General features: G+C 37.8%; 1 protein-coding gene across 5 annotated transcripts in view; it reads right to left on the bottom strand.

The window, feature by feature from the left end:
* The window catches only part of UBE3A (ubiquitin protein ligase E3A), a 48,019-nt gene that overhangs the window by 9,228 nt on the left and 14,594 nt on the right, over positions 1 to 24,197 (bottom strand). For 2 of the 5 annotated variants that reach the window (XM_048961744.1, XM_048961727.1), the window contains exons 3-7: positions 23,231 to 23,377; positions 22,550 to 22,667; positions 19,491 to 19,535; positions 10,770 to 11,080; positions 5,425 to 6,680 (exon numbers count right to left, since the gene is read on the bottom strand). In XM_048961744.1, the coding sequence (XP_048817701.1) occupies positions 5,425 to 6,680; positions 10,770 to 11,080; positions 19,491 to 19,535; positions 22,550 to 22,569 (1,632 nt within the window). In that variant the 5' untranslated portion in view covers positions 22,570 to 22,667; positions 23,231 to 23,377. Of the gene's footprint in view, positions 1 to 5,424; positions 6,681 to 10,769; positions 11,081 to 19,490; positions 19,536 to 20,365; positions 20,391 to 22,549; positions 22,668 to 23,230; positions 23,378 to 24,197 lie in introns of those variants that run through there. The other 3 variants (XM_048961735.1, XM_048961725.1, XM_048961754.1) reach the window with 2 other exon arrangements.

Genomic DNA, 24,197 nt, shown 5'->3' with positions numbered 1-24,197 from the left:
ACCATGTTTTTAACAAACAATATCTCTTCTATAAACCCATGCTGTGATTCCCCAAATTTGATATTCTCATCATGTTTCCCACAGTAGTACAGTATAGCATCTTGCCTTCCACTTAAATCTTAAAACTGTACAGACGTGGTAGAAGAATTTTGCTTCTGAACAGGACAAGCTATGTTCTAAGTAAAATAGACAGTCATTTAAAAAACATAGCAGTAATTTTCAGATAATAAATACTGGTTATTATACATGAAAGCTGGATAGACACAAGTGGTGCTAATAATAGTTTTTTTTTCTTCCCAGCCCATAACTTTGTTGACTGTATATTTACTACCAAATATCAAATTACTATTTTGAAAGTTTTATGAATTCTGATGAGTTCTGAAAAAGCAGGTATTGCATGTGCATTTTAGTTGAGGCAGCAATCCCTTTCCACAGCACAAAAATTCTCATGTCAGGAAAGCATTGCATTTCTCTTTAGTTCTCTGGCTGAGAACTAGACTGCAATGAGCAACATAAAAGAAAAGTAGTAAGACAGGGGAAGGAAGCACTCTTAGTTGACCAGTGCTGGCTGGGGAGACTGAAACACTGTGCTGGATGTCTGAGAGGAAGTCAGATAAAGGATTACCAACAAACCCATATTTGAGTCAAAGTCTAATGTTCCTTGGAGAAGATTTTATAACCAGGACAATGTTGCTAAGCTGCTCAACTGAAAGTCACGGATTTAGCTGCTCTTCTGAACATCCGTGTCTCTCAACTGATGCTTAACAAGAAAAAAATAGAACTTGGTAGAAAACAGGCATAATCAGAGAGGTCCTGAATTTCAGCCTAACTGCAGCAGCGTTTCTATAGCGAGGAAGTATGAACATCAGCTTAAAGGATTTGTATATTTCTTTTGTAAATAACCAGATCTACTTCAGGCACGCTAACACAGATACTGCTGGATCAACCCAATCTAAGTGTACGTGAGTTTTAGAAGCTAACATTTTCTGCCAGCATCGTTTGAGCTAAACATATGAAATCACAACACTTTCCAGCAACTTCCCAGAAAGCATAATCCTAAGCTGCATTTCATGGTCCAGATATACGCTTGCTCACGTTGCTGGCATACATCAATAAAGTCAGAATAAGGGCCGAGATTTTCAACTGAACACACAAAGAACAATTTAAGTCTACATGGACACCATAAAGCTCCTGGAATACTTGGTGCCTAACAGTGTGAGAATCTGCACGCTGGTTGCAGTAGTCACACAGTTTTTGCTCATTGATCCAGCTGGCAGAGTCATTTACAAGAGGCTCGCTGCCTACCAGCTGTCTGGATTCAAAACAACATTTGTCCAAGTGAATTTCTACTCTGCAAGGAAGTCCCAGCCACAGATACTAGCTTGCTGGAGGAATCTACCACTGCAAATCTCACCTTGTAGCTCATACCTCTTAAATTACTGCTACCTGAAAATAAATCCATATAGAATCTGTGCAAAAAAAAAAAAAGAGTAAACTCAGAGGAAGAGGATGAAAGAAGTAACTGCTGGGAGATGAAAAGGCAGAAGAGGGGATTTAAGGATAAGCTTTTCATTACCACCACATCCATGTAACATGACTCAGTTTTATTAGAGCTAACCTCTTGAAAGAAATGCATTATACACAGAAAAAGCATGTCAACTGCTTTCTAGGACTGCCAACTGAGCTCTCAGCTCCCAAGTGTGAGAGTTCTGTAATAGAAGTGAAGACTAACACCTTACCATTTTCCCTCTCAGGAATTTTCAGACTAATGTACATAAAAATAAGTATACTGCAAGCATACAGTACAAAGTCTGTTTCATCAAGCTAATTTCAATAGAAAACAAAAATAAAGGTTCAATGGCACACAACAAGCAAAGAAATTGAACCATGAGTTTATACATAAAAATTTTGCTTAGATCTATTTATTCCAGGGACAAGTACAGTTCTCTTCATAGAGAGCAGCTGTAAGTAAGTATTTAAAAGGTATTACTTCAAATTCTCAGGATAAGAAATAAATCCTACTGTAATTAAAACACACTGGTGTTCATATTTGTTTTAACGAAGTCCAAAAAGCAGGACGTACATGATGAATTCAAGTTTAAATACTGAGAGCAAACCAGCTTGACTGATTAGCAGAGATCTGTAGTCAAGTTCACTTGCTCAAATAAGTTATGAAAGTTGATTGCTACAGTTGTTTCTAAAATATCCAGTACTGTCAAAAATATGATTAAGATCACTTCAACCTCACTTTATAATCTATATTCTTAGAATGACTTCATCATGAAATGGTCAGTTATGCATGTTGTAAAAGATTCTGTAGAAAATACCCTGTAAAAACACTGGTGTACTGACACGAGCATAAAATTACTTGTAATTGAAATAAATCAAGCTATTCAGATCAACAGTTCATTGAATACAAATCCTGTAAGTAAAACAAAGGAAAAAACAACAACAGTGCGTGAGTGAAATATCATAAGTGGTGTTACTTACCTGTAACTTAAGCACCAAACAGATTTAAGACTATACTTTCACAACTCAAGACTTGGCAAAATCTTTCTAATAGTTTTCAATGAGATCCTTGCACCCTTGCGTCAGTATCACATCCTAAGCTGCAGCTGTCACCAATATAAACCCGTACAAACTGTTTCACTTTTTGTACTGTGTGTTTCTATGCCAATACTGGTGGCATCAAACTTGTCTTTGACCTGCAGTTCCAACTCTGAGTGCAGTCAGAGGCACCAAGTCACTTCTATGATTGGGACATAATCAAGACTTCTGTCCTGACTTATTTCATGCTACTGAAGTGTCAGGAAGTGGAAACAAATCGTGACAATTGTGACGAGCACTTCCAAATTTGTTACAGGAAGCACTTCTAGCAACAGCACCAGCTTTTAAACTGACAGATCAGATAGCTGCTGAATAAAGTGCAAGGCGGTAGCACTGGGCAGAATTACCCTGACTAAATTGTCCTGTTACCTGCAGATTTACAGCTTAGAGCCTTCCTGAGGTTTGTGTGGGTCACACCAAATGCCTGCACTTATTAGCACCTGATAGAGCCTTCTTTCATGACTGGCAAATAAGATGGGTAACTTTAAGACACATTGGAAGCATTATGTCCTTGAACATTGGTAACTCTTACTGTCAACTAAAACACATTCATCATTTAAAGGTGACTACTATATGCTGTATTATTACTATTATATTCTCTATTAGTATTTGTAATCATAGTTTACATAGAATCACAGAATTGTTTGTGTTGGAAGGGACCTTTAAAGGCCATCTAGTCAAATTCCCATGCATGAACAGGGACACCTACAGCTACATCAGGTTGCTTAGGGTTCCATCCAGCCCAGCCCTGAACGTCTCCATGGCTGGGGCATCCACCACCTCTCTGAACAATCAGTTCCAGGCTATCACTACCCTTACTGCGAAAAAAAAAAACAACCAAACCCAAAACAATCCTTCCTTACATCCAGTCTAAATCTCCACTCTTTCAGTTTGAAACCAATGGTCTGTACAGCAGTGAATCTTTAATCATCACCATTTCTTGAATACAACCCATTTTTCACTTTAGAGAAGTGCTTGGGCCATGCTTGTTTTTGTTGACCAACACTGTAAGTTCAGCTCACTGTTTGAATGTAAAAGCATTCAATTTTTCCTTTAGTTTCTGTCTCAGAATAAATAGTCTACAATTTCTACTATCCTTAGGTTTTCAGATCACAGTAACATAACATGTTTTGACAGCTTACATTAACATCCATTACAGGATCCATGGCAACTGCCCAGGCATGTATTTGTAGACTCTGGCCAGTGCCAGGACTGCTGCACATGCATCACAAATGAGTATATGTTTGATTCAAACCACCAACAGCGCAGTCATGTTTGCTGTGGTCCATCTGAGCTGTAAGAACTCACCAACTAGTTGCTGTCCATGAGCTAAGTTACATTAAACATTTTTTGGCCCCCAAAAATTTCTTCCCAACCTTTAGTATGAGGAAGGTCTGCTGTTTCTCTGCTAGACCTGATGTTAATAAAACATCTTCCCAGAACTAGCTCTTATACTATTTCAGTTCATTTTCTCCTGAAGAGAAAGTACTTTACTCTTTTCCATTATTTATGTGTATCAAAGTTGAAGAGCATCAACAAAAGAAACTTCGCTACTTTAAGGTGGCAAAACTTAACTGGACATAAGGTAAGCTTGATAGATAATAAAACTACAAACAGCATTCTAAAAAAAAAAAATAATCAGAAAATGGGTACACAGGAGAATTTAAACTTACAACAGTGTATTCCTCATCTGCCTATTACAAAAAGTATGCTTTCAGACCAAAGCCATCTTTGCATAGCAAATTCCCCTCTTCATTTCCCCCTACCAGTACTCGAAAGCAAAAGTCTTCTGTATCAATTCCTAGTATTAACAATTCCCGAGAAGCAGCTAACCCACTGAGAAATTCAGATGTATGCTGCAAATCTAAGTGGGAGCTCTTTCAGGGCTCTCGTAACTGATCTTCAGTAGTAGCTGGAAGTCAAAACAGAAATAGCTGCTGCATTGAGAAGCAAAGCCATCTCTTCTCCAAAGTCTCTCCCAAATACACGCCCTGTCTGACGTGTGAGTGGCATGCTTTAAAAGCAAGTTTAAGTTTAAAAATTAACAAGGACTGTTTTGCTTTTAACAAAAAAAAGGACTTCTGAAAAACAACAGCTTTAAGCAACAAACTAAATGGAGGAAAAGTTCTGAAATTAAGGGGCAAATTTATGGAAAAGTGTTTCCCGTTAAATACTCCTTGTAGTTTGTATTCTACACAACTCCCATCTTCAAAAAACACATTAAGTGTCTTTGTTTTACTTCAAGAAGCTAGCATAATCAGAAGCAGGCTGCTCTCACAGTTCTCAGGTACTAACAGGATCTACTTCCCCTTTCTCAGTCATGTTATTTGCACCAAATAGCAATGAGGCTTAGAAAAGTGAGAAGTTCTACTTATCAAGTAGTCAATCTTTACATATGCTTTGTACCTAGAAGTCCAAGTCTCAACAACAGCACACAGCTGAAAGGTTTTAATTCAAACACCCACCTGGAAAACCCCCATTATGAAAAGATGATGCAGCCCAGAGTTTAGAGAAAATAAGACAAAGAATTTGGCCGCTTTCTGCATCAAGATGTAACAGCATGAAACCTGTCTGTGAGGGTTAAGAACTACCTTAAACACTTGTGATGGCAAGTGATCTGAGACGAACATTTAAGTCTCCAGCAGCACGTCCAGAATTTCAAACTTAATACGGTAAAGCTATTTGAGATTCTTGCTGAGGAAGTCTAGCACATAAAACACTGAATTCACATGTAGTCTTTTTCAGTTAGCCAGAGCCTTTGCAGTCTGTGACAGTCAAATGCTACAAACCTAGGTTCCATGTTGCTGCGTGACTTACCCGCACGAGTGCATCATCTATGATGTGATCACGTCTCACTTTAAGTCGTAAATATGGGTTGAGCTGCTGTCCTTGAACTAAGCTGTAGAGCACAGTTATGCGCCGTTCACTGTACATCCGGATCCTATTGTCATAATACAGTCCCAGGTTCTTAGTAACAGCATTCAATATGAAGGGACAAGTCATAAAAGAGAATTTATTTTCCGTTTCTACTTTGAAGAAAGTGTAGTCTTTGTCCATTTCTAGAACATCATTCAGTGGTTCATTAATAAATTCTTCAAAGGGGATAAGTGGTTTTCTGCAATCTATAGTTTTAACACCAAGTTCAGTTTCCAGTGGGTCCACTCGAGGACCTTTTTTATTTCTTCTTTCCTCACCCAACAGCTCTTGAAGAGTTAGTTCACTTGATTCCGGGATGGGTTCTTCATCTTCCTCTTCATTATGATCCGTATCCACATCCCCTCCTACTACATTTGCATAGTAAACCATTTTCAAGCACTTGGAAGCAGCAACAACAGCATCGTCATCGTTCACTAAGTTACGACTGTTGAACTCGTTGCTTATGACTTTGTAAGTAATAAGCTGCTGAAACGTCTCCATCATTCTCCGAATTTGGTCTGCTCTATACTTAGACCACAATCTGACCAGTTTTGCTTGAGCTGCAAGGGGCAGCTTGCTCATTGCTTTGCAAAACAATGGCAGCGCCATTTCCAGATATTCTGGGCTATGAAGATTGCCATTCTCCATAACGATAATAAACAAATTCAGATAGTTAGGATCCCGAGAGTATACATTGTGGTAAGTCAAGTCACATTCCACATTAGGTGACAAGTACACAAGTGCATTTAAAAAGGCAGTTTCTATTTTTTCATTAGAAAGTAACCTATCGTAGACCCGCCTGACTGCTTCAATATCTACAGACACTTCATCAGGGCCTAATTTTTGGAGGTTATTATCTCCTTGTGTATTATCACCTATTCTTGATGATGAAGATGATGACGCGCCTGAATCTTCTTCCATAGCAGCAGCCGAACAGGCAGCTTTTTCCTTTTCATCTTCATCTTTGTCTTCATCCTTCCCTTGAAGAGACTTGAGCTCCTCCTTGGTGTGATGTTTGGCTTTTCTGAAACTCTGTACCAGTGCCTCAGCACTGGAAAATACTCTCCCAATCACTCGGATTAAAGGGGAATAATCCTCTTTCTCTCGACATAGTTCAAGAATTTCATATATCTTGTCTTCCGTTAGAAAAGTCACATCTATAACAAGAGAAAATATTATTATTAATTGTATTAAGATAAAAAATTAAGAAAATGCTGTTAACATGCTTTACATGATAAAGCTGTGCATATTATATCATCAACACATGTTAAAAAAAAACAGTGTCAACTTAGTGTCAATTTATAAATTCAAGACATACCTGACTTTCATTAGCACGATAAACAACAAACTCAGAATTCTTTTGTATACCATCTTATTTGCAATGTTGATCAGAGAACATGCTGTGATAGAAAAACAGCCTTGCAGTTGATTGACTTCGTTTAGTTTGATAGTATTAGATTGTCTAAAGAAGAGTAACTAGAGCAATCAGCAAGATGTTAAAACCTTAAAAGCCTTATAATAAGGCTGTGTGACACAATACCAATGCTTCTGGTAAATCAGTACAGCCAATACACAAGTCATTACGCTACCTGAACTAAACTGTATCGACTTTTTTCCAACGGAGCACACACATGATCCAACTTAAGGATAGATTTTTAAAAGACTCAGTAACTTATTTTGTTGAATATTAGAAATAAGAGTATTAGAAATAAGTAAGAAATTTTATGAGTTCTGCAATAGTTTTCACATAATACATACCTGAAAAACATTCAAAAACCCCTCAACACAGGGTTATAAGTTTTTGCTGCCTTCTAAATTACACACACTGTTGGGCAGGTGGGTTATTTGTTTGTACGAATAACAACTGAACATACTCATCAACATGCTATTCATATAGTCAAGGTGGCTTACACATCAACAGCGTGGTACCTGTTTCCCAGACCCTGTACTCATTTTAAGGTCCACTTGCTAACCCAAATTTTTCTATCTAGTGACAAGTGAGAAATAGCATTGGTTACAGTTTTCTCCACTTCTTAAACAGCACCCACAAGTGCTCTCGCACCAGGTGATGATTTCAGAGTAAGATTACCACCAAACACACTGGTTATACTGGTGGTGTTGATAAATACAGTGATGTGATGTGCATTCTTAGATATGCAGAGATACTACTATGCGGACTGTTTTCATTCTATCTTAATCAGATTCTTCTGAACTAATACACAGAATGAAAACTGAATTATAGCCACCTCTGCAGACAGTAAGCCTATCACCTTTGTATAGACAGTATATGTTGAAGTATTTTCAAATGTTATCGCCTATATTAATGTCTACTTGGAATGAATGTTACATTAAAAATATAAACTAAGTCATGCAGAGAGACAACCCATTTTTTTGCAGAGCCTCATTACCATTCTTAGAGCACAGGTAACATAAGCTTCATCTTTTCTATGTCATGCTACTAAGATTGACTTCCATTAAATAAGACAGCAGAAAAAGCTTCAAAACTAAGATCTGTCCTGTTGAATAAATAACAGCAATGAAGATATTATAAAAAGATTAAATCCTGGTACACTTCCTATTTTTATTTGCTGTAGTGCACATGTAAGCAGCAAACTCGACTAGAATACATTCCGCCTCTCAGATTGTTCTGTGCCATAACCCTTGAAAACAAGGACTACAGCCTCAAGTTCACTGACAAGTGCATGGAAGTTATACATAGCTCAAAAAATTACTAATTTTGATAATTTAATATTATAGTTGATAATTTAATAGTAACACGTTTTAAATTTAGCCGGATTTCTCCAGTCATTCTTTTACATGCTTTTAATATTTAAGAAACAAACCATGTGCTACTTCTTGTTAAAATATTAAGTGTTACCATCAGCAGTTTCACAACAGCTTTGTCATATCCTGAGACCATGCTCCAACTGAGTTGCTATGGAAGGGTCTTACTTTATAGCAGTGATCAGCATCTGATGTATCTGATGTATCAGATACTGACTGGCTGGAGAACAAATCCAGCATAAGCAAAGGTTCCTTCTAACTCCAGTGACTTTTAGCTGACACATCTGAATATGTGCAGTTATTTGTGCCTTCTCTCACACTTTCTACTATAACTAAGTCTTCTAACTGTGTAAACACAGCTCCTCTCAGACCTTGCTCTCATTGATACCCACAACAAATCCACACACAAAGTCAAATTTCAGCAGGGATCCAAAAGCAGCACTTATCTTCCAATTTCACCAAGTACCTTTTTGACCATGAAAAAGGCTGACAGTGATCTATACACGGTTGGCAAACTCCCCAGTCAGCGAAACTTATTAATCACCTTTTTATATCTCTGTTACGACCGTGTCATTACTGCCTGCCCACCATCCTTTCTGTTCCCAACTCAATGTACTGGCAATAAGAGCTGAAGACATGTTTCCAGGCTAATTATAACACAAACTTTGAAATGGTTCTTTTTATATTTGACTGCATTTCTAATCTATATTTGTTTGTTTTTAAAACAAATTCATTATTTCCCTCACTTTTTCCTTCCTCTTTTCAGAATGTCATCTAAGCTATTAGTGACGTGCTAACAGTTTCCAAATAAACCTTTCCTAAGAGATAATAATTCTAGCATTTATCATTACAGAAAAGAATCATAGAATCATAGAATGGCCTGGGTTGAAAAGAACCACAATGATCATCTAGTTTCAACCCCCCCTGCTATGTGCAGGGTCACCAATCAGCAGACCAGGCTGCCCAGAGCCACATCCAGCCTGGCCTTGAATGCCTCCAGGGATGGAGCATCTACAGCCTCCTTGGGCAACCCGTTCCAGTGTGTCACCACCTCTGTGTGAAAAAGATCATTTAAATAATTTCAAGAGGCAGTTCTTCTAAATTATTTGAAACTTCCAACCCTGTGTCAAGCATAAAAGCAAGCCACATATCCTTTTCCTTGGCTTTCATAACTTTGAATGTAGTTTTCTCTGAAACTGTTGTTGAAGCGTCTTAAAAAAAAAAAAAAGAAAAATAACTAGAGTGCTCTAGAGTTACTCTGTCCATACAGCTACAAAGACAGGTCAGTTTTTGTGATTTGACAAAGCACAATGTTTGAGTCACTGCTATAGACAATGAGCTGCCTTTGGATGGATTGCAAAGATTCTTACTTACCTATGTTGCAGAGGGATGGTAGGGCAGAGGTAAACAAATGAAAATCCTGTATGTGCACATCTTCATTCATATACACAAGACTAAGAGACAAGCCACAAAACAGACCTAACATGTCTCTTGCCAGTCTAACACTAACTGGGCTCCTTTTTCCCTTCTCTACTGTTTGCATCTTTGCTCACTCAGATCACACACAATTTGGGGACACATCCTCATATCAGCTAAAGATGAAATTAGTATTGACTGCAGCATCTCAGGTCTCTTAAAACAGTTATATTTCATTGATGATTCTACAAGTCTTTCTCTAATTCTTTGCTGTGAATGGTTTCCCATTTTTTGCTTAAATTTTTTTCATTTGGTAGGTGGATTTTTTTTTGGATGCTTATTTTTAGGCAACAATCAAGGTGCCAGCTTACACTGTGGTCTCTTTCTCTAGTGTTCTCTTACCTTGATTTGCAAATAAATAATCTGTCTAGTAGTCATAACTGGAAGGTCTGGCATTCAGTAAAAACACAGCTTCACACTAACGGTTAACTTTGTACAATCACAAGGAGGGCATGTTTTAAAGCCATGCACAGTCCAAAACAAATCTATGGAAGACAGTCTCAGGGTTTTATCAGCCCTATTTCCGCTTAAAAAAAAAAAAAAAAGCCAACTGAACAAGCATATCATCTATTGTATCATTTTTGTTTACCTGTTATATTTCTTAACACTGGAATTATTTGAAGTGCAACTCTTACATCTCATTTACTACAGAGCAATTACAAAACTGGCTAAAGTAGTCAAACTAATGCAGGCATACAACAGCACTTAAGAAAAATCTCCATGTCTGCAGTAATCTCAGAAGGCAAATGAATGAATGAATTCATCTAAGATGACAGACCAATTTTGGAGATGCAGTGAAGATCCAGATTTGGAATCAGTGTTCAGCATTCATCCAGATATCTCACATGATCTGCAGTAAAATATTTTAAGGCTGACCACTGTATTTTACTTAAGAAGTCAGCAGAACATCACCACACTGAAATCTGCTGGTTTGTACTTGAGCATATTGTGTTCTATTTTATAAGGATTCCAAAGTATCATCTTACCTTTGAAGTCATCTCTTGGGCCTTGCATTTCCTTCTTGTTCATTTTTCTGTCAGTGCAGGAATTGTTATGGGCACCCTTGGAGTTGTTTTCTAGGTAAGCTGAGCTCGTTCCTTTCTTGGAGGGATGAGGATCACAGAGTTTTGCATTAATCTTATAAAGCTCGAGGGCCTTAATGGCTGCTGCATTGTTATCCATACGGAGAAAAGTTGGACAGGAAGCACAAAATTCATTCGTGCAGGCTTCATTTCCACAGCCCTCAGTTAACTGGTGGTAGTAGCGCTCTATTAGATGCTTTGCAGCTGCTCGCTTCCTGTAGCAAACATTCAAACAGTAAGTACAAGGATTAGTAGAGCTTTCACATACAAAGCTCATTCAAAGCATCAGCAAGGCAGAGATTAGTCAGGCACTGAAACACAAGATTTCTGAATCAGAGGGAACATCAGGAGATTCCTTTATAATGCGGGACTCTCGTCTTGACAAATGCAAATGTATTTAACGCAATTTCATTTATGGGTCCTCTGAAATGAAAAGGTAAATCTTGTTTACACACAGGTACGAGCTTCACATTCTAGTGTTACAGTGGACACAATCTCAACTGGTAAAAAAAAAAAAAAAAGAGCAGTTTAGTTGCAAAGCAAGGCTGAAAGTAAAACAGAACTGGATTTACAGGTAATCAACTCTCTGATGCAGTCTTAAGAGGTACAGTTGCCATTGAGAGGACAGCTACACGATAAATAATCAAGGCATTTATTTAGTAATACTATCAATAAATACTATACAATAGGATATAAATCCTTTAAAATATGTTTTCTCTTTTAATATACAAGATTCCAGATGATCACGGTTATCTGATATTAATCTGTTATTTAAAAGAGCAGGAAAAGCGTTACTTGGTTAACTGAACAACTGACAAAACCATGATTAAAGATGAGCTCAATAACCTCAGCTTAGTGAAGTATATGGCTCTCAAACAGCTATTTGCCAAATTCTCCCCTTCCCCCAAAGTAACACAAGGCAAGCATTTTGAAGAACAACAACTGTATCTCTAGATTACTCAATGTGCCTAGCACTGTACACACACAAAAACATCTAAATGGTCAGTTTCTAGAGCCACATGTTTACAGAAACATGCAAATGGTAAATAAAACACCTGAAAGCTACTGCTCATTAAGACAGAAAGAGCTACATTGCAGCACCAAGAACACCATATTTCACTGTATTCTCAAAACAAAACAAAAAAAATCCTATTATTTTAAGAAAGCTAGTTATGAAAGCAAGATATCAAATAGAAACAAAATCTCTAACATTTTGGAAATGTCAAACTTATAGGTCTTGAATGCAACGATACGCTACATGTCTAAAGGTTAGAAGGTGGGAAGAAGACATAAATCAGAAACTGTGACAGCTGAAGTTGCTTTTTCCAGAAGTTGATGCACGCACAGATTCTGCATAGAACAAGTGCATTAGAACTGAAGCCTCAGACCTGCTGGTACTCCTCGGCACTTGCTGTGCCTAGCCATTAACATGGGTTGGTTAAGTACTAGAGTTTCAAAGCAGTGGCTTCAGAAGGGGAAGTGTCCTCATGTTCTTAAAGTAACTACTGAGATGTATGTTATTCAACAGTAACACCTCTATTCCTTCTCTACGATCATGAGATCTGTAAGAGCAAAAGGGAAGAAAACCATTACTCCCAATGTCTGCCTGACCTAAACTTTCCAAGAACAGAATAAAAAAAGTTTCCCTGGTGCCCTGAGGCAGAGTTGGAAGATCACAAAAAAGTAGAGCAGCACCATCAACACCGTCAAAGCCACTACTGCGTAAGGAAATAGAATAGCTACATCCTGATCTGAGGAAAGAGTTCCAGCCTTTCCAGTTTTTACATATTTGGTTTGAGGCCTGTATCTGTGTGCACATGCATACAGAATGGCAGTCATCCTATATCCACATGAGCATTTTAGCTTTATGCTCCCTCATCACACTTTTCTTTCGTTTTATTTCTCCACTGCAGTCTACATGTAGGCTCTGCAGCAATGTTTTTTCTGACCTGTGTAAAAACCTATGAATGTTCTAAGGATTATTTCTCATAAGCCTCTCTACACGTGGGCATACATTTTCACCTAGAGTAGCCAGAATTGTTACTCATATTAAATACACTGTGAAAGGATGACCAATTCCCTACAAGAGAGGGCTTACATTTTCAAGCTGGATAAGTTGCTAAAGAAGCATCCACACCTTTCCTGCTCGTGTAACATTAACTATTTCAGTATATAAACGCTGATTACGTTAGCACTATTTCATTACATCAAACACTATGTTTTAATCAGGTAATATCTGAAATACTAAGGCACAGCATTAAGATTAGAGTTGTCTCTAACAGCTGACATCTAAGGAACTCTTCTTTCCATATCCATTATGATGGAAAGCAAAAAGCATAGAAATGGCATTTGTGAAAACTAAAAAAAGCTACTGCAGAACCATTACATATTTTCTCGTATTAATTCTTGATTTTTATGTAAAAAAAAACCAAACAACCAAAAACAGCAAATGTAAGTGAACACTGCAGCACCCTTTAAGCTCCTACGCATGGGTGTAGCAAACAGTAACTAGTTCCCAACAAATTCAATGGCTAGTTAACTGTACATCAGCACAGAGACACAGCATAGCTCAGACTGCAGCGGATGACTTATATGCATCTTTATAAAGACCCACACTGCTGTTGTCTATCTGATGTCAAAACTTGCTTGTACGTGCACAGTTATACACATTTTACAGATTTGCCTTGAGGATAACTTCCCACACAGTAGGCCTTGTATAACCTTCTTAAGCAAGACACTATACTTCGGTGAGGACAAGAGCCTAGTGTAATATATATATAACTTCTTCCTTCCCCAAAGCCCAATAATTCCACAAGCACATTTTCCATTTTAAAAATTAATATTTTCCGACTTACTTATGCTGCACTTAAAAAAAACACAAGAATCCCTATAGGCTTTTTTAATTGTTCTTTAACTAATAAAAAGCCAGATAAGTACTTTGCATCTGTAATTGAAATGCTGCCAAATCTGCGGGGTAGCACAAGAAACTGTACAACTGAGCCTCCACTTTCCTGGAGACGTTGGTAAAATAACATTTTGAAGCACGGAATGATTTAGATTGGGAAAGGCCTTCAATATCAAGTCCAGCCACCAACCTGGCATACCAAGTACTATCACTAAAACATGTCCATAAGCCACATCAGCATGTCTCATGAACACCTCCAAGGATGGGGACATCCACTCTTTCCCTGGGCAGCCTTTTCCAATGCTTGACCAACTCTCTTGGAGAAGATCTTTTTCCAGGTACCCAGTATAAACTTCTCCTGATACAACCTAAGGAAGTTTCCTCACATCCTAGCACTTGTCCCTGGAAAAGAGATTGACACCCTTCTCCTCGCTGCAGCCTATTTAGGCGGCTGTAAAGAGCTATGAGGTCTCCCCTCAGCCTCTTCTCCACACTAAACAGCCCCAGTTCCCTCAGAGACTCCTCGTAAGTCTCACTTTCTAGTTCCTTCTGCCGGATGTCTAAAAGACATACAAAACAAGGAACTGAATGTGGTAGTTCAAAAGTTTCAACACAACACATCTAATTTGCGCTTCTCAGATATCTTAAGCTAAATACAGAGAAATGCTACATAAAGTAAATATTTTTGCAATAGAGGAAAATAGAAACTTAACAGGCTGAGTAATTATACCGCACTTTGGAAATAAGAACACCTTCAAGCTCAAAGCAGTCGAAATCTTACATACCAAAGTGTAGTTATGGACAGCCATCTTTGCGAATATGAACGCTGGTTTTTGAGAGCGTCTTTCAAATTTTGCTTGTTTTCCTTCTTCTGCTTAATTAAGTGTAATAACAGCAATGCCTGAAGAGAAGTTTCCAGTAAAAGCACTGCCCACAAAGCATGCCTGCACATCCAAATGCCGGAAGTTCCACCCAGAGCCGGAACTGAGCACCACCCCTTGGTTCCTAGTGATGCTATAATACCTTCTGCCCACTTCAGCCAAAGGCATCCCAGCTAATGTATGCCTGCAAAAACACACACGGAGCTCACACTTCCAAACTCTGATCCTTTCAACATGATGTGCCTTTCAGGCAGTGAACACCCAATAGCTGGGTGCAGACTTTGACTCCCTGAGTGAAGTGGGTGGCACTCACTTCACCACACATGCTGGATCTGATGTGCCTCCAGGAATTGTGTGCTGAAAGAGTCACAGCACCTCCTCAAGATGAACCTGAGAACAGAAGAGTCTCCTGGATACATGGAGCAATGCAGAGACCGCTAGAGAGATGGTGTCACTAATATGGTCAGAACATCCCTCAATCTTACCTCACAAATTACTTTGTTACACTCTTATTTGAAAAGCATTCATTACTGCCATTTCTTCTGCTGATTATTAACTAACTCTAGGCACAAGAAACATAACATTATTCCACAGACTAATTCCACAGTTTCATACCCAGGTTCCTATCATTTCAATATTCAGTTAGCCAAGACATTTAGAGATGAATAAGGGATTAACTGCACCCTGGCTTTTCAACCCAAGCAATATCAGAAAAAATGCCTGATTTTTTAATTTTTCTGCAAAACATTTCAGATCTGAAGGCATTAAATAATTGTCTAATAATTGACTTTGCAAAACAATTAATGTAAGCAGTCAACATATGTAAACGAGACTAATTACAGACTTTATACTTTACTGTGATTTAAATGCTACACTTGAGACTACAGAATTAACACCTTTTCAAAAGATTGAGAAATACAAATCTTAATAAAAAAGCCCATAAATGAACTTAACTACAATGAGAAAGTAACTTGAATTACTATCGGAAAAAACTTCAGCTTAGGATTAAATAGAAGCTTACAGTGCCTTACTCTCTTTGAACAAATTTGTTACTGAAGACAAAATAAGAAAGTACAGAGGAATTACCAGGTGTTAGATTAGTTTTCATAAGTTTAACTGCACAAAACATTTCAGTAGCTCTCCAGATTTTAAGTTATTAAGTAAGGAGTCCTAAATACTAATACACTGTACTAGCTGCAAGGCCAAGAAAAGATCAATTCCATCTTTAATGGAAAGAAGTGAAACAACATACTTGCAGGAGGCCTTCAGTCTGTCTCATATTCAGAAGAAAACAAATTTTTTACCAAATACTAAGCAAAATTATTTACTGTATTTTGTGTTGTTTTCCCTCTGTCAAAAACGTCCTGACATTTGTAAAATGTAGTTAACCAGATTAAACTCCATGCCGTACTGTAAAAGCTCACATTGTACGGTATGACGTTTAAACAGTATTTCACAGCCCGACCAACTGCACCTCACTAACAATAAAACATACAGACTGTTTTCTGAGATGCTGATTCTAATCACCTCCTTCTGAGCCACTGCTGTATTCTAGTAGCAAATTTGATCAAAAATAAACTACTTTACAAAAAATATTTATATTAGAGGACTGACTATTGCAACATATATCTAACCTACAAGAAGGGACCTAACTGCTCATCATCACACACTCTCCTTGCACAACTCCAAAGAAAGAGGCCAAGTACAGTAAATGGAACATCACACAACCCTATTTTCAAGTTAAAAAGTTTCTGGAGTTTTTAGTAAGCTTGGTTTCATGGCAGAATTCTTTTACTGAGCTCATTCTATTTGACACTGTTCTAAAACAGCAACCATGGTCACGCAGATACTAACTGCAGGTAGCATGGGATTGAAGACCTAAGCAAACACTTTAGCTCTCATTTCAAGAACAGCCTAGCATTTACGGATTAGAAAGCTTCAGCTTATGCAAATCCAGCTCTCCTCTCAGCTATGAGGAAAATAATTTAAGGCATTCCATGCCTAAAAGGCTCTAGGGTAGCACTGGTATGATGAAACACTAATACAGTCACAGTTCATATTTGCAATGGCTATTAATCATTTTTCTGGCATATTCTGGGAGGCTGCAGCAGAATTTTCCTTTTGCCATTCTTTCGGGGAAATGACCCAGCTACAAAACCTACTCCAGTGTGAGATGACTATGCAACACATCTAATGACAACATTTTAAGAGGGACAGTGATATCTGATGGTTTCAAAACCAAACAGACATTTTAAAGTTTAAAGCAAACCATCCACAAGACCATAAAGGAAGCTAAATTATAGAAAACTATCGTATCAGAATGCCCAAGCCTTGGGCATGACAAATGACAACATATGACAGGTAGTGAAAATACACAAACTTAAGAGCTGTCAAGTTATTCTTAACGTAAATGAACAAAATTTAGTTCTAAATAGGTTTTTAGAATGCTGCACGAATCAACGCCAGATATGATTGCAGGTCTGTAGCAGGAGCAGACAGCAGAAGATGCTGACACTGAGAATGCAAGAATTTGAATGGATGCTAAGGAAAAAAAAACATAAAAAAATAGACTCTGAGCTAACACCAAGATGTTCATTAGGCAGAGGGAGAACTTGAAAAGCTTGGGATAAGTAAGACTCTTATTCATGTAAGAATTTGCTGCATCAGTGTGAAAGACTTGGATTTTCTTTTCATTAACACATGCGAAATGCATGACTATGCTCCTGGTATGGAGCCTTGCAATGCAAAATACAAACAAATAAAGCAATTATATCAGCCAACCAGTGCAAAACAACTTGTCATTGTGCAAATAAAATGCTTCCATAAATTCCTACACTTACCAACAAATTATAAGCACATAAATAGCATTGTTACTATTTTAGCAACACTGCAGGCCTGCAGGTCAAACTGTTATTCAGCATACCATTCCACCTAATGCAAAGAGCAACTATGCAGCAGGATTGCAGAAATTCTCTTTAATTGGTGACATATACATCACATCCTGAAATAGTTCTAAAAACTCACAAGTGTACTAGGTATAGAGGCTCTATACTATGTATACACGCTGTATATGGATCCCTATAGCTTGACTGGCTAGTGTATATTTTAGACACATAAAACCTATGTAGTCAGAGCAAGTCTGATCATCATTCTGCACACACACATACAAAAAACACCTCAGCTTTTACAGAAAAGCTGCAGATGTTAATTTTTCAGATTCAATTTTAGGGAGCAAAACATACTGTCAAATTGCTAGAAGAGAAATAAAGTTGGATTGGCTCTTCTTCCTGATTAACCCCCTTCTTTATACTTTCTTCATTTCACACCTGTCAGGGTCCTCATTACCTTACCTATCTGTGTTTGCGGTGGGTAAAAAACAGCAGATCAGCTGATAACGTCCAGGAAAGACTACAGCCAGGCCACAGCCAAATTGTTTAGGCCAGGAAAACACAGAACCATAACCCAATTTGCCCCAGGATCACTAAAATAGGCTGCTACATCAGCAGAAGACATTACAGCAGAGCCTTTGCCCTACAAACCTCTGACTGACATTTGTCCATATAGCAGTTGTCAGTTACCTCACAAAACCTGTACTCCTATGCAAGCAGCTAGGCAGCACTTCTGGTTTGCATGAGAGAGGGCAAGCAACCTTACCATCCTAGGAGAAATACTCTTCTTTGTACAAGGAAAGAATTTCTTCCAATGAATTTCTAAAAATGCATGGGGAAAGCATTCTTTGTTTCTTTTTCATCCGTTAGGTAATGCAATGCAGTGTAAAGCAGCCTGCCTCAGCTTTGCCCCCTCTATGTTGGGACACTGCAGCAATACACTATGTCCATGATCTGCAAGACACCCAGCCCGTGATGTGTAGAATGCTAGACCACTTGACGGGAGGCTGGGGACAAGACAGTTGACTTAAGGCCACAGAAAATGTCTGTGGCAGCAGCAAAATTAACCCAAATCTTTTGAAGCCTAGGACAGTATGCTAACAAATGGGTTATGCTCCCTCTATTATTTCAGAAGTTCTGTTCTTAGCCAGAAGAGCAATGTTTGTGGCTTCCCTATTTGAATTTTAGCACAGGATGATTTGAATAGCTAGAAAAGAATCTTTGTTTGCTAATGCGCAGAAGAATGAAGCCTCAAGTAACTTTTATCTCTTTAAAAATGGACCTCTCGTTCCCACAACCTTTTTTTTTTTTTTTTTAATTTGAAACTGAAAGGAACATTTCAGCCAAATACAATCTTGCTTCTAGTTAATTTTGACTTCTGGGCTAACGAAGGCAGACCAAAACAAGGTTCTAAACTGCTAGGAAGATGCTAGATGAATACTGTGTAGTGAAAAGAAGTTAGTTTGCTGTTTTTAAGAGTACTTAGCATATGAATTTCCCAAATCAAATCAGACTATTTTTTTTTTCCTTATGCTAGCAATTGATCTGCTCCAATAGATACTAGCAGACACCATGCCTTAGTAAAGAGTTGCCTTCAATCCCACACATGATATTAGTGAGTAGCATGCAGAAACTATACACTACTGCCACATCTGAGTATAAACCTGCAGATTTTTGACACTTATGCTACCATCTACTGGTTCATGTTAAAATAAACTCTTGAGCTCTCCCTTCAACCCATTCAACCCATTCACCTCCCCACCCCCCCCCCCCAAAAAAAAAATCACAGTATTTACAAAATCATTTTTCCATAGTGCAATATTAGTGTGATATTTTGTAATGTGATACCGTATTTCCACTCATCTTCTGAGGTACAAAAGTAACTCTTATGTCCAAATATTCAAAACATTTTTAAACAAGATACACTGAACTCATCCACTCAGGTACTTACATTCGGCTAGTTTCAATGTTTTCAGAGTGAGGTTCTCCTGGTGATCTGCAAATACAGACGAAGTCTTAAGTACTGTTTGTTATTTTAAGTCATTACAATATGAAAAGTTACGAGAAGGGAAAAGCGATTAACAATGGTAATTATATAATTCTGAAGTATCAGCTTTCCTGCACTTGCACATTTAACTTGTTTGACCAAACTCTAGAAAGTTTAACATAAATCTGAGAACACAATCAAGGCAAAGGACAGCATTTTTCCCCACAGTTTATGCAGCAGCAACCACCAGAGGAGACTTCTGTTGGCAGTACTTCCTTATTCAGATTGCATGATGCAGCAGTTCTGGCCTAATTCCTCATAACCACTTCTGTAACCAAAAGGTATATTCAAAGTTTACAGTGATCAACAGCTGAACTTTAAGATGCTGCAGCTCAGAAGCAGGCTTCAACATTCTCTAAGCAAATTTCTTGTCTCTCATTACTCAGATTTATGTATGTAACTTCACAGAACATAAGAGTTACAATTTCCTATTTCTTCATTCCAATCAACAGGTCAGCCAGTAATTTTGAGAATTAGATGTTACTGCCTGGCATTTGTACCTACCATTTTAACTTAATATAGAGTTGTTTAAGGGGTATAGTTTCATATTCACTTAAGACAGCTAAATTACAGGTGCCTGACTCCTCCTTATTCCCATCTTGTTCTTTAACTTCCTGAATCAGCACTAGCATAATTTATTTTTAAAACATTAATTTTTATCCTTCTGGGCTCCCCCAATCCAGTGAGACTTCTAAGCCAGAAGGCAAGGCAATACAAATACAGTTTTGATTTCAACCATATTAAGCTGCTTTTCAATAATCTTGTGAACTGTACTCAACTTTCACTGCAGTAGATTTTGGTATAGTTGACTGGAACTGCTGCACTGGATCTATTGCGTAGAGGAGTAGAAACACACACAGTCATTACAGCAACACTTGGTAGCTTACATGAACAAAAACGTCTTACATGACAGAGCTTTCTCAAAACAGAAGTGAGCGAATATCTGTAAATATAACTCACTCATTTTGTAGGTTTCAACCAAGTTTGGTTAGCACAGCTAATGTTCTCAGTATTCTCTACTAAAACTTTAGTTCCTTTACTGACACACCAACTTTCTAGAATTTACCAAACTGTACTACGTTAGCAGATGCAGTGCCTAGAAAGCATTTCTGGCACACAATTTTAAATTCCTAAGCTAACTGGATACTGTGCAGTGACAGATGATGCAGAACACAGGAAGTTATTTGTTTATATTTCACTAAGTTACAAAATTCAACTGACACTAGGAGTGGAACTCACTATCCAACGAAGTGTATACTCATGCTTAGAATGCACAGCTAAAAAAGAAGTTAGAGAAACAACCCAGCCTCAAAATTTGATCTTTTTACTCCCTCCAAATGATCCTCACCATACTTATTCAAACTCAGGACTGACAAAAGAGCTGCAGTAGAAAAATAATGCTCAACAGCAAAACAAATGAAAGTTTAATCTCCCCTTTGACTCTCCAAACCAAGTCCCCAGATACTTAACAAAGAAGAGCAAACCTCTTCCTAATTATTCGCCTAATTATACAAGTGGTTGAAGCCATCCAATTTGAGGAGTGAAGGAGAGAAGCGTCTATCTTCACACCAGCTAGCTCCTCTATTAACAGGCATGACTTCAGAAACCAAGAGCACAGAGCCAACCTGAAAGTTTGAGGCAATTGGTTTCTCTGTGTTACTCGTATGCAATGTAACCCAATGAAACTACGGATGATGGCGATGCTTTAAGTTGCTATGAAAATACACACAAAACAGTGGTGTCAAGAAGTCAAGACTATTAGTTGCTTTGATCCTTTAAAAACACAATATGAAAAATTGCAGAAAAGAACAGCAGATTAGCATCTAAACCTAATGTTGTAAAGAAAAAACTAGATGGCAGTCTGCAGTGCAGACAAGTAAACAACAAATCAGTATACCCAATCTCTTTTCCTACCCTTATAGTTTATGTATAATATATGAGAAGACTAAGTTCCAGGAAAGCTCAGGGGAAAAAAGACTAGCTAAGTTTAAAAAAGTTTGGTCCTCTGAGGTAAGTAGTTCAACAGGAAAAGGATTCAAATTCCTTCAGATTATCTTTTGCTGTAACGTGAGCAGATCTACCATAAGAGTGACTTGCAGAAATTTTAATCCACTCAATAAACGGATTTTAACAGGTTTCAGATGACAGTGTAAGCAACAAATATGATGAGCTTTGAATACTCATTAAAACAATACGCAAGACCAATCTATTTACAGCAACTGTACTTATTTGTTGAGAAGCTGTTTATAGTAATTGTTTACAAACAGAAAACCTTTCTTATTCTTCTAGGCAGGCAATAATACTGAAAACAACTGTGTAGCATGAGAAATCTGAAACAGGTTCTGTTCAAAGAAAAATCTCAGAGCAAACGCTCTTACAAATTCCAGCTCTGAGTAAGATTGTAGAAATTGATCAAGACACAACTAATCTGAATACTGCGGTATGAGCTAGCAAAGTCAGGTGGTGGCTCACTTCCAACAACACTGGGAGCAACTTCTCCATTCTGCAAGCCCTTCCTTTTACCTCCACTGTAACTCCCTAGGAGAGAAAAGTAAATGTATGCAAGTCTACACATTTTTTTTTTTTAATCATCAATCATTCTGGACAAATACTTATAATAAACTGAGCAAATTGCTTAAATTAGTACATTAAACAACTTACACAAAACTTAGTTTCATAGTGAAGTTAGAGATATTTAAGTGATGGTTTTGCTCTTAAGAGAAGCACAATGGAGCACCACAGAGCTTGCAATTTAAAAAGCAGGCAGGGACAAGATAAGTGAGCTTTGAGATCAGTCTAAGTAAAAGTGTAAGTCCATTTTGCCATCTGACTTATCTTAAATAAACAATACACCTTAGTACTGCCTACAGAATTAACTTCAAGTCATACAAATTCAAGTCTTAGAATAAATTTCATTTTAACAAAATTACCTTGAGAAACAACACAACACGTCTTGATCTTACCTTTTACAAGCTGTGGCCATTCGGTGACATCAGGGTGATCACAATTTTGAGTCACTGATTAAAAACAGTTGTCACACCAGTCCTGTGTCACGTTGGGCTAAGCATGAGCTTAACAACTCTAAATAAGTAAAAATAATTTAGTTAAAAGTCCTTACAAACTATTTTCAGCCAGCCCACTGAACAAAAACACAGATGCTAAGAATTACTGCAAAATAAAGACCTCATAAAGATCTTGTTCAAAGTATTATGCAACTGCCTGAATACTTCACTACAGTGCTCACAACTGGCAAAATTGAAAATTCAACTTATTTTTAATCTCTCTAAAAAGAAAAAACAACAAAAATACTCAACATCTCCTGAACCAGTGGAAAGCACCTGATGTCAAGACAAAAAGCATTTAAAGATTTGGATGTACATAAACGTGAATTATAGGTTCTAACTACAATAACATTTGATAAATTGTTTCCCTTCTACAACTGAATTAGTAGTAGCTCATTACAGAGGTTCTGCGTTTGAAAGGGAAGAAAAAGTAACTTATGCTCTGTTGTATGCCTTTCCCCCAAGTGAAGCTGTTTTAAAGAAACAAGTCTTGCCACTGGTGGCCCATCTTTTATGTTATTTGCTCCATTTACATTGCACGGACTCTCCTCTCTCCTCTATGTTTTCAGAAGTGTATTTTACCTGTCAATTCTTTCCTGTGATCTGGCTCCACTGGTTTAAATTGAAGACTTGGTCCTTTACTTTGTCACTTAGGTGGCAGCCAATGATCACTCAGCAATACTCGGGCTCAGAGCGCTATGGGACCACCCCAGCTGATTACTTCCACGGCTGAAAAGGAACCAATTAGTCTCTTACCTATTACTATTATCTACTCTATAGTTAACTGATAAAATATTTCCAGACATAAGCCTCAACACTCAGTATCACCCCATTCTCTCTCCCACCCAAGCACTATCACTCAACAGACTGCAAAGAGGCCTCTGATGGAGTCAGATCAAACAGCACAAGTTACTTTCTGTTGATATGAAGTTTTTAATTAAATTGAAACATCATTACTGTATTTAGTAAACAAAGGCATTAGTCTCTAAACAGCCTATAGCAACACAGATCTCTGTCCAGTATCTGAAAAAAAGTTTTATTTCTGTGGCTCTAACAGGTGAATATCCACATTTTTAGGTTTTTATGCAGCAAGGTGCACAAAGGCTAAGGAGGCACTCAGACCAGCTCTCTACAACATCTGTAGTCATCGTGATCCCATGCAAATACTAACAGCACATCCTATAGCATGTTTCAGCAAACATGTTTCATCCTATAGTGTGCTTCAGTCCAACATATCACAAGTCTTTCAGTAAGGTCTTCAGTCTGACAGAGCAACCAAGAACTCTCACTGCTAATTTGCATCTAATGACACATCTAAGATGAAATGGCTGAACAGGTCCTACAGTTTTCTAAAGTTTGTCTGAAAAGCTGCTGACTTTTGCTGTTCTATTACAACTTGCAACTCTGCTACAGGCTGCATCACTAAAATGAAGTGAAATTGACATTATTTTTGAAATAATGCTTTTCGATCCGGTGCACTTAGGGTGTTTTGTGTCCATGACCTCTCCCATGTGACTGGGAAGAAATGCATGAAGTGCTGGTGCTGGAT

Source organism: Lagopus muta, chromosome 1, assembly GCF_023343835.1.
Source record: "Lagopus muta isolate bLagMut1 chromosome 1, bLagMut1 primary, whole genome shotgun sequence".
In the NCBI taxonomy this organism is placed as follows: Eukaryota; Metazoa; Chordata; class Aves; order Galliformes; family Phasianidae; genus Lagopus; species Lagopus muta.
This window is presented reverse-complemented; position numbering and strand designations above follow the sequence as displayed.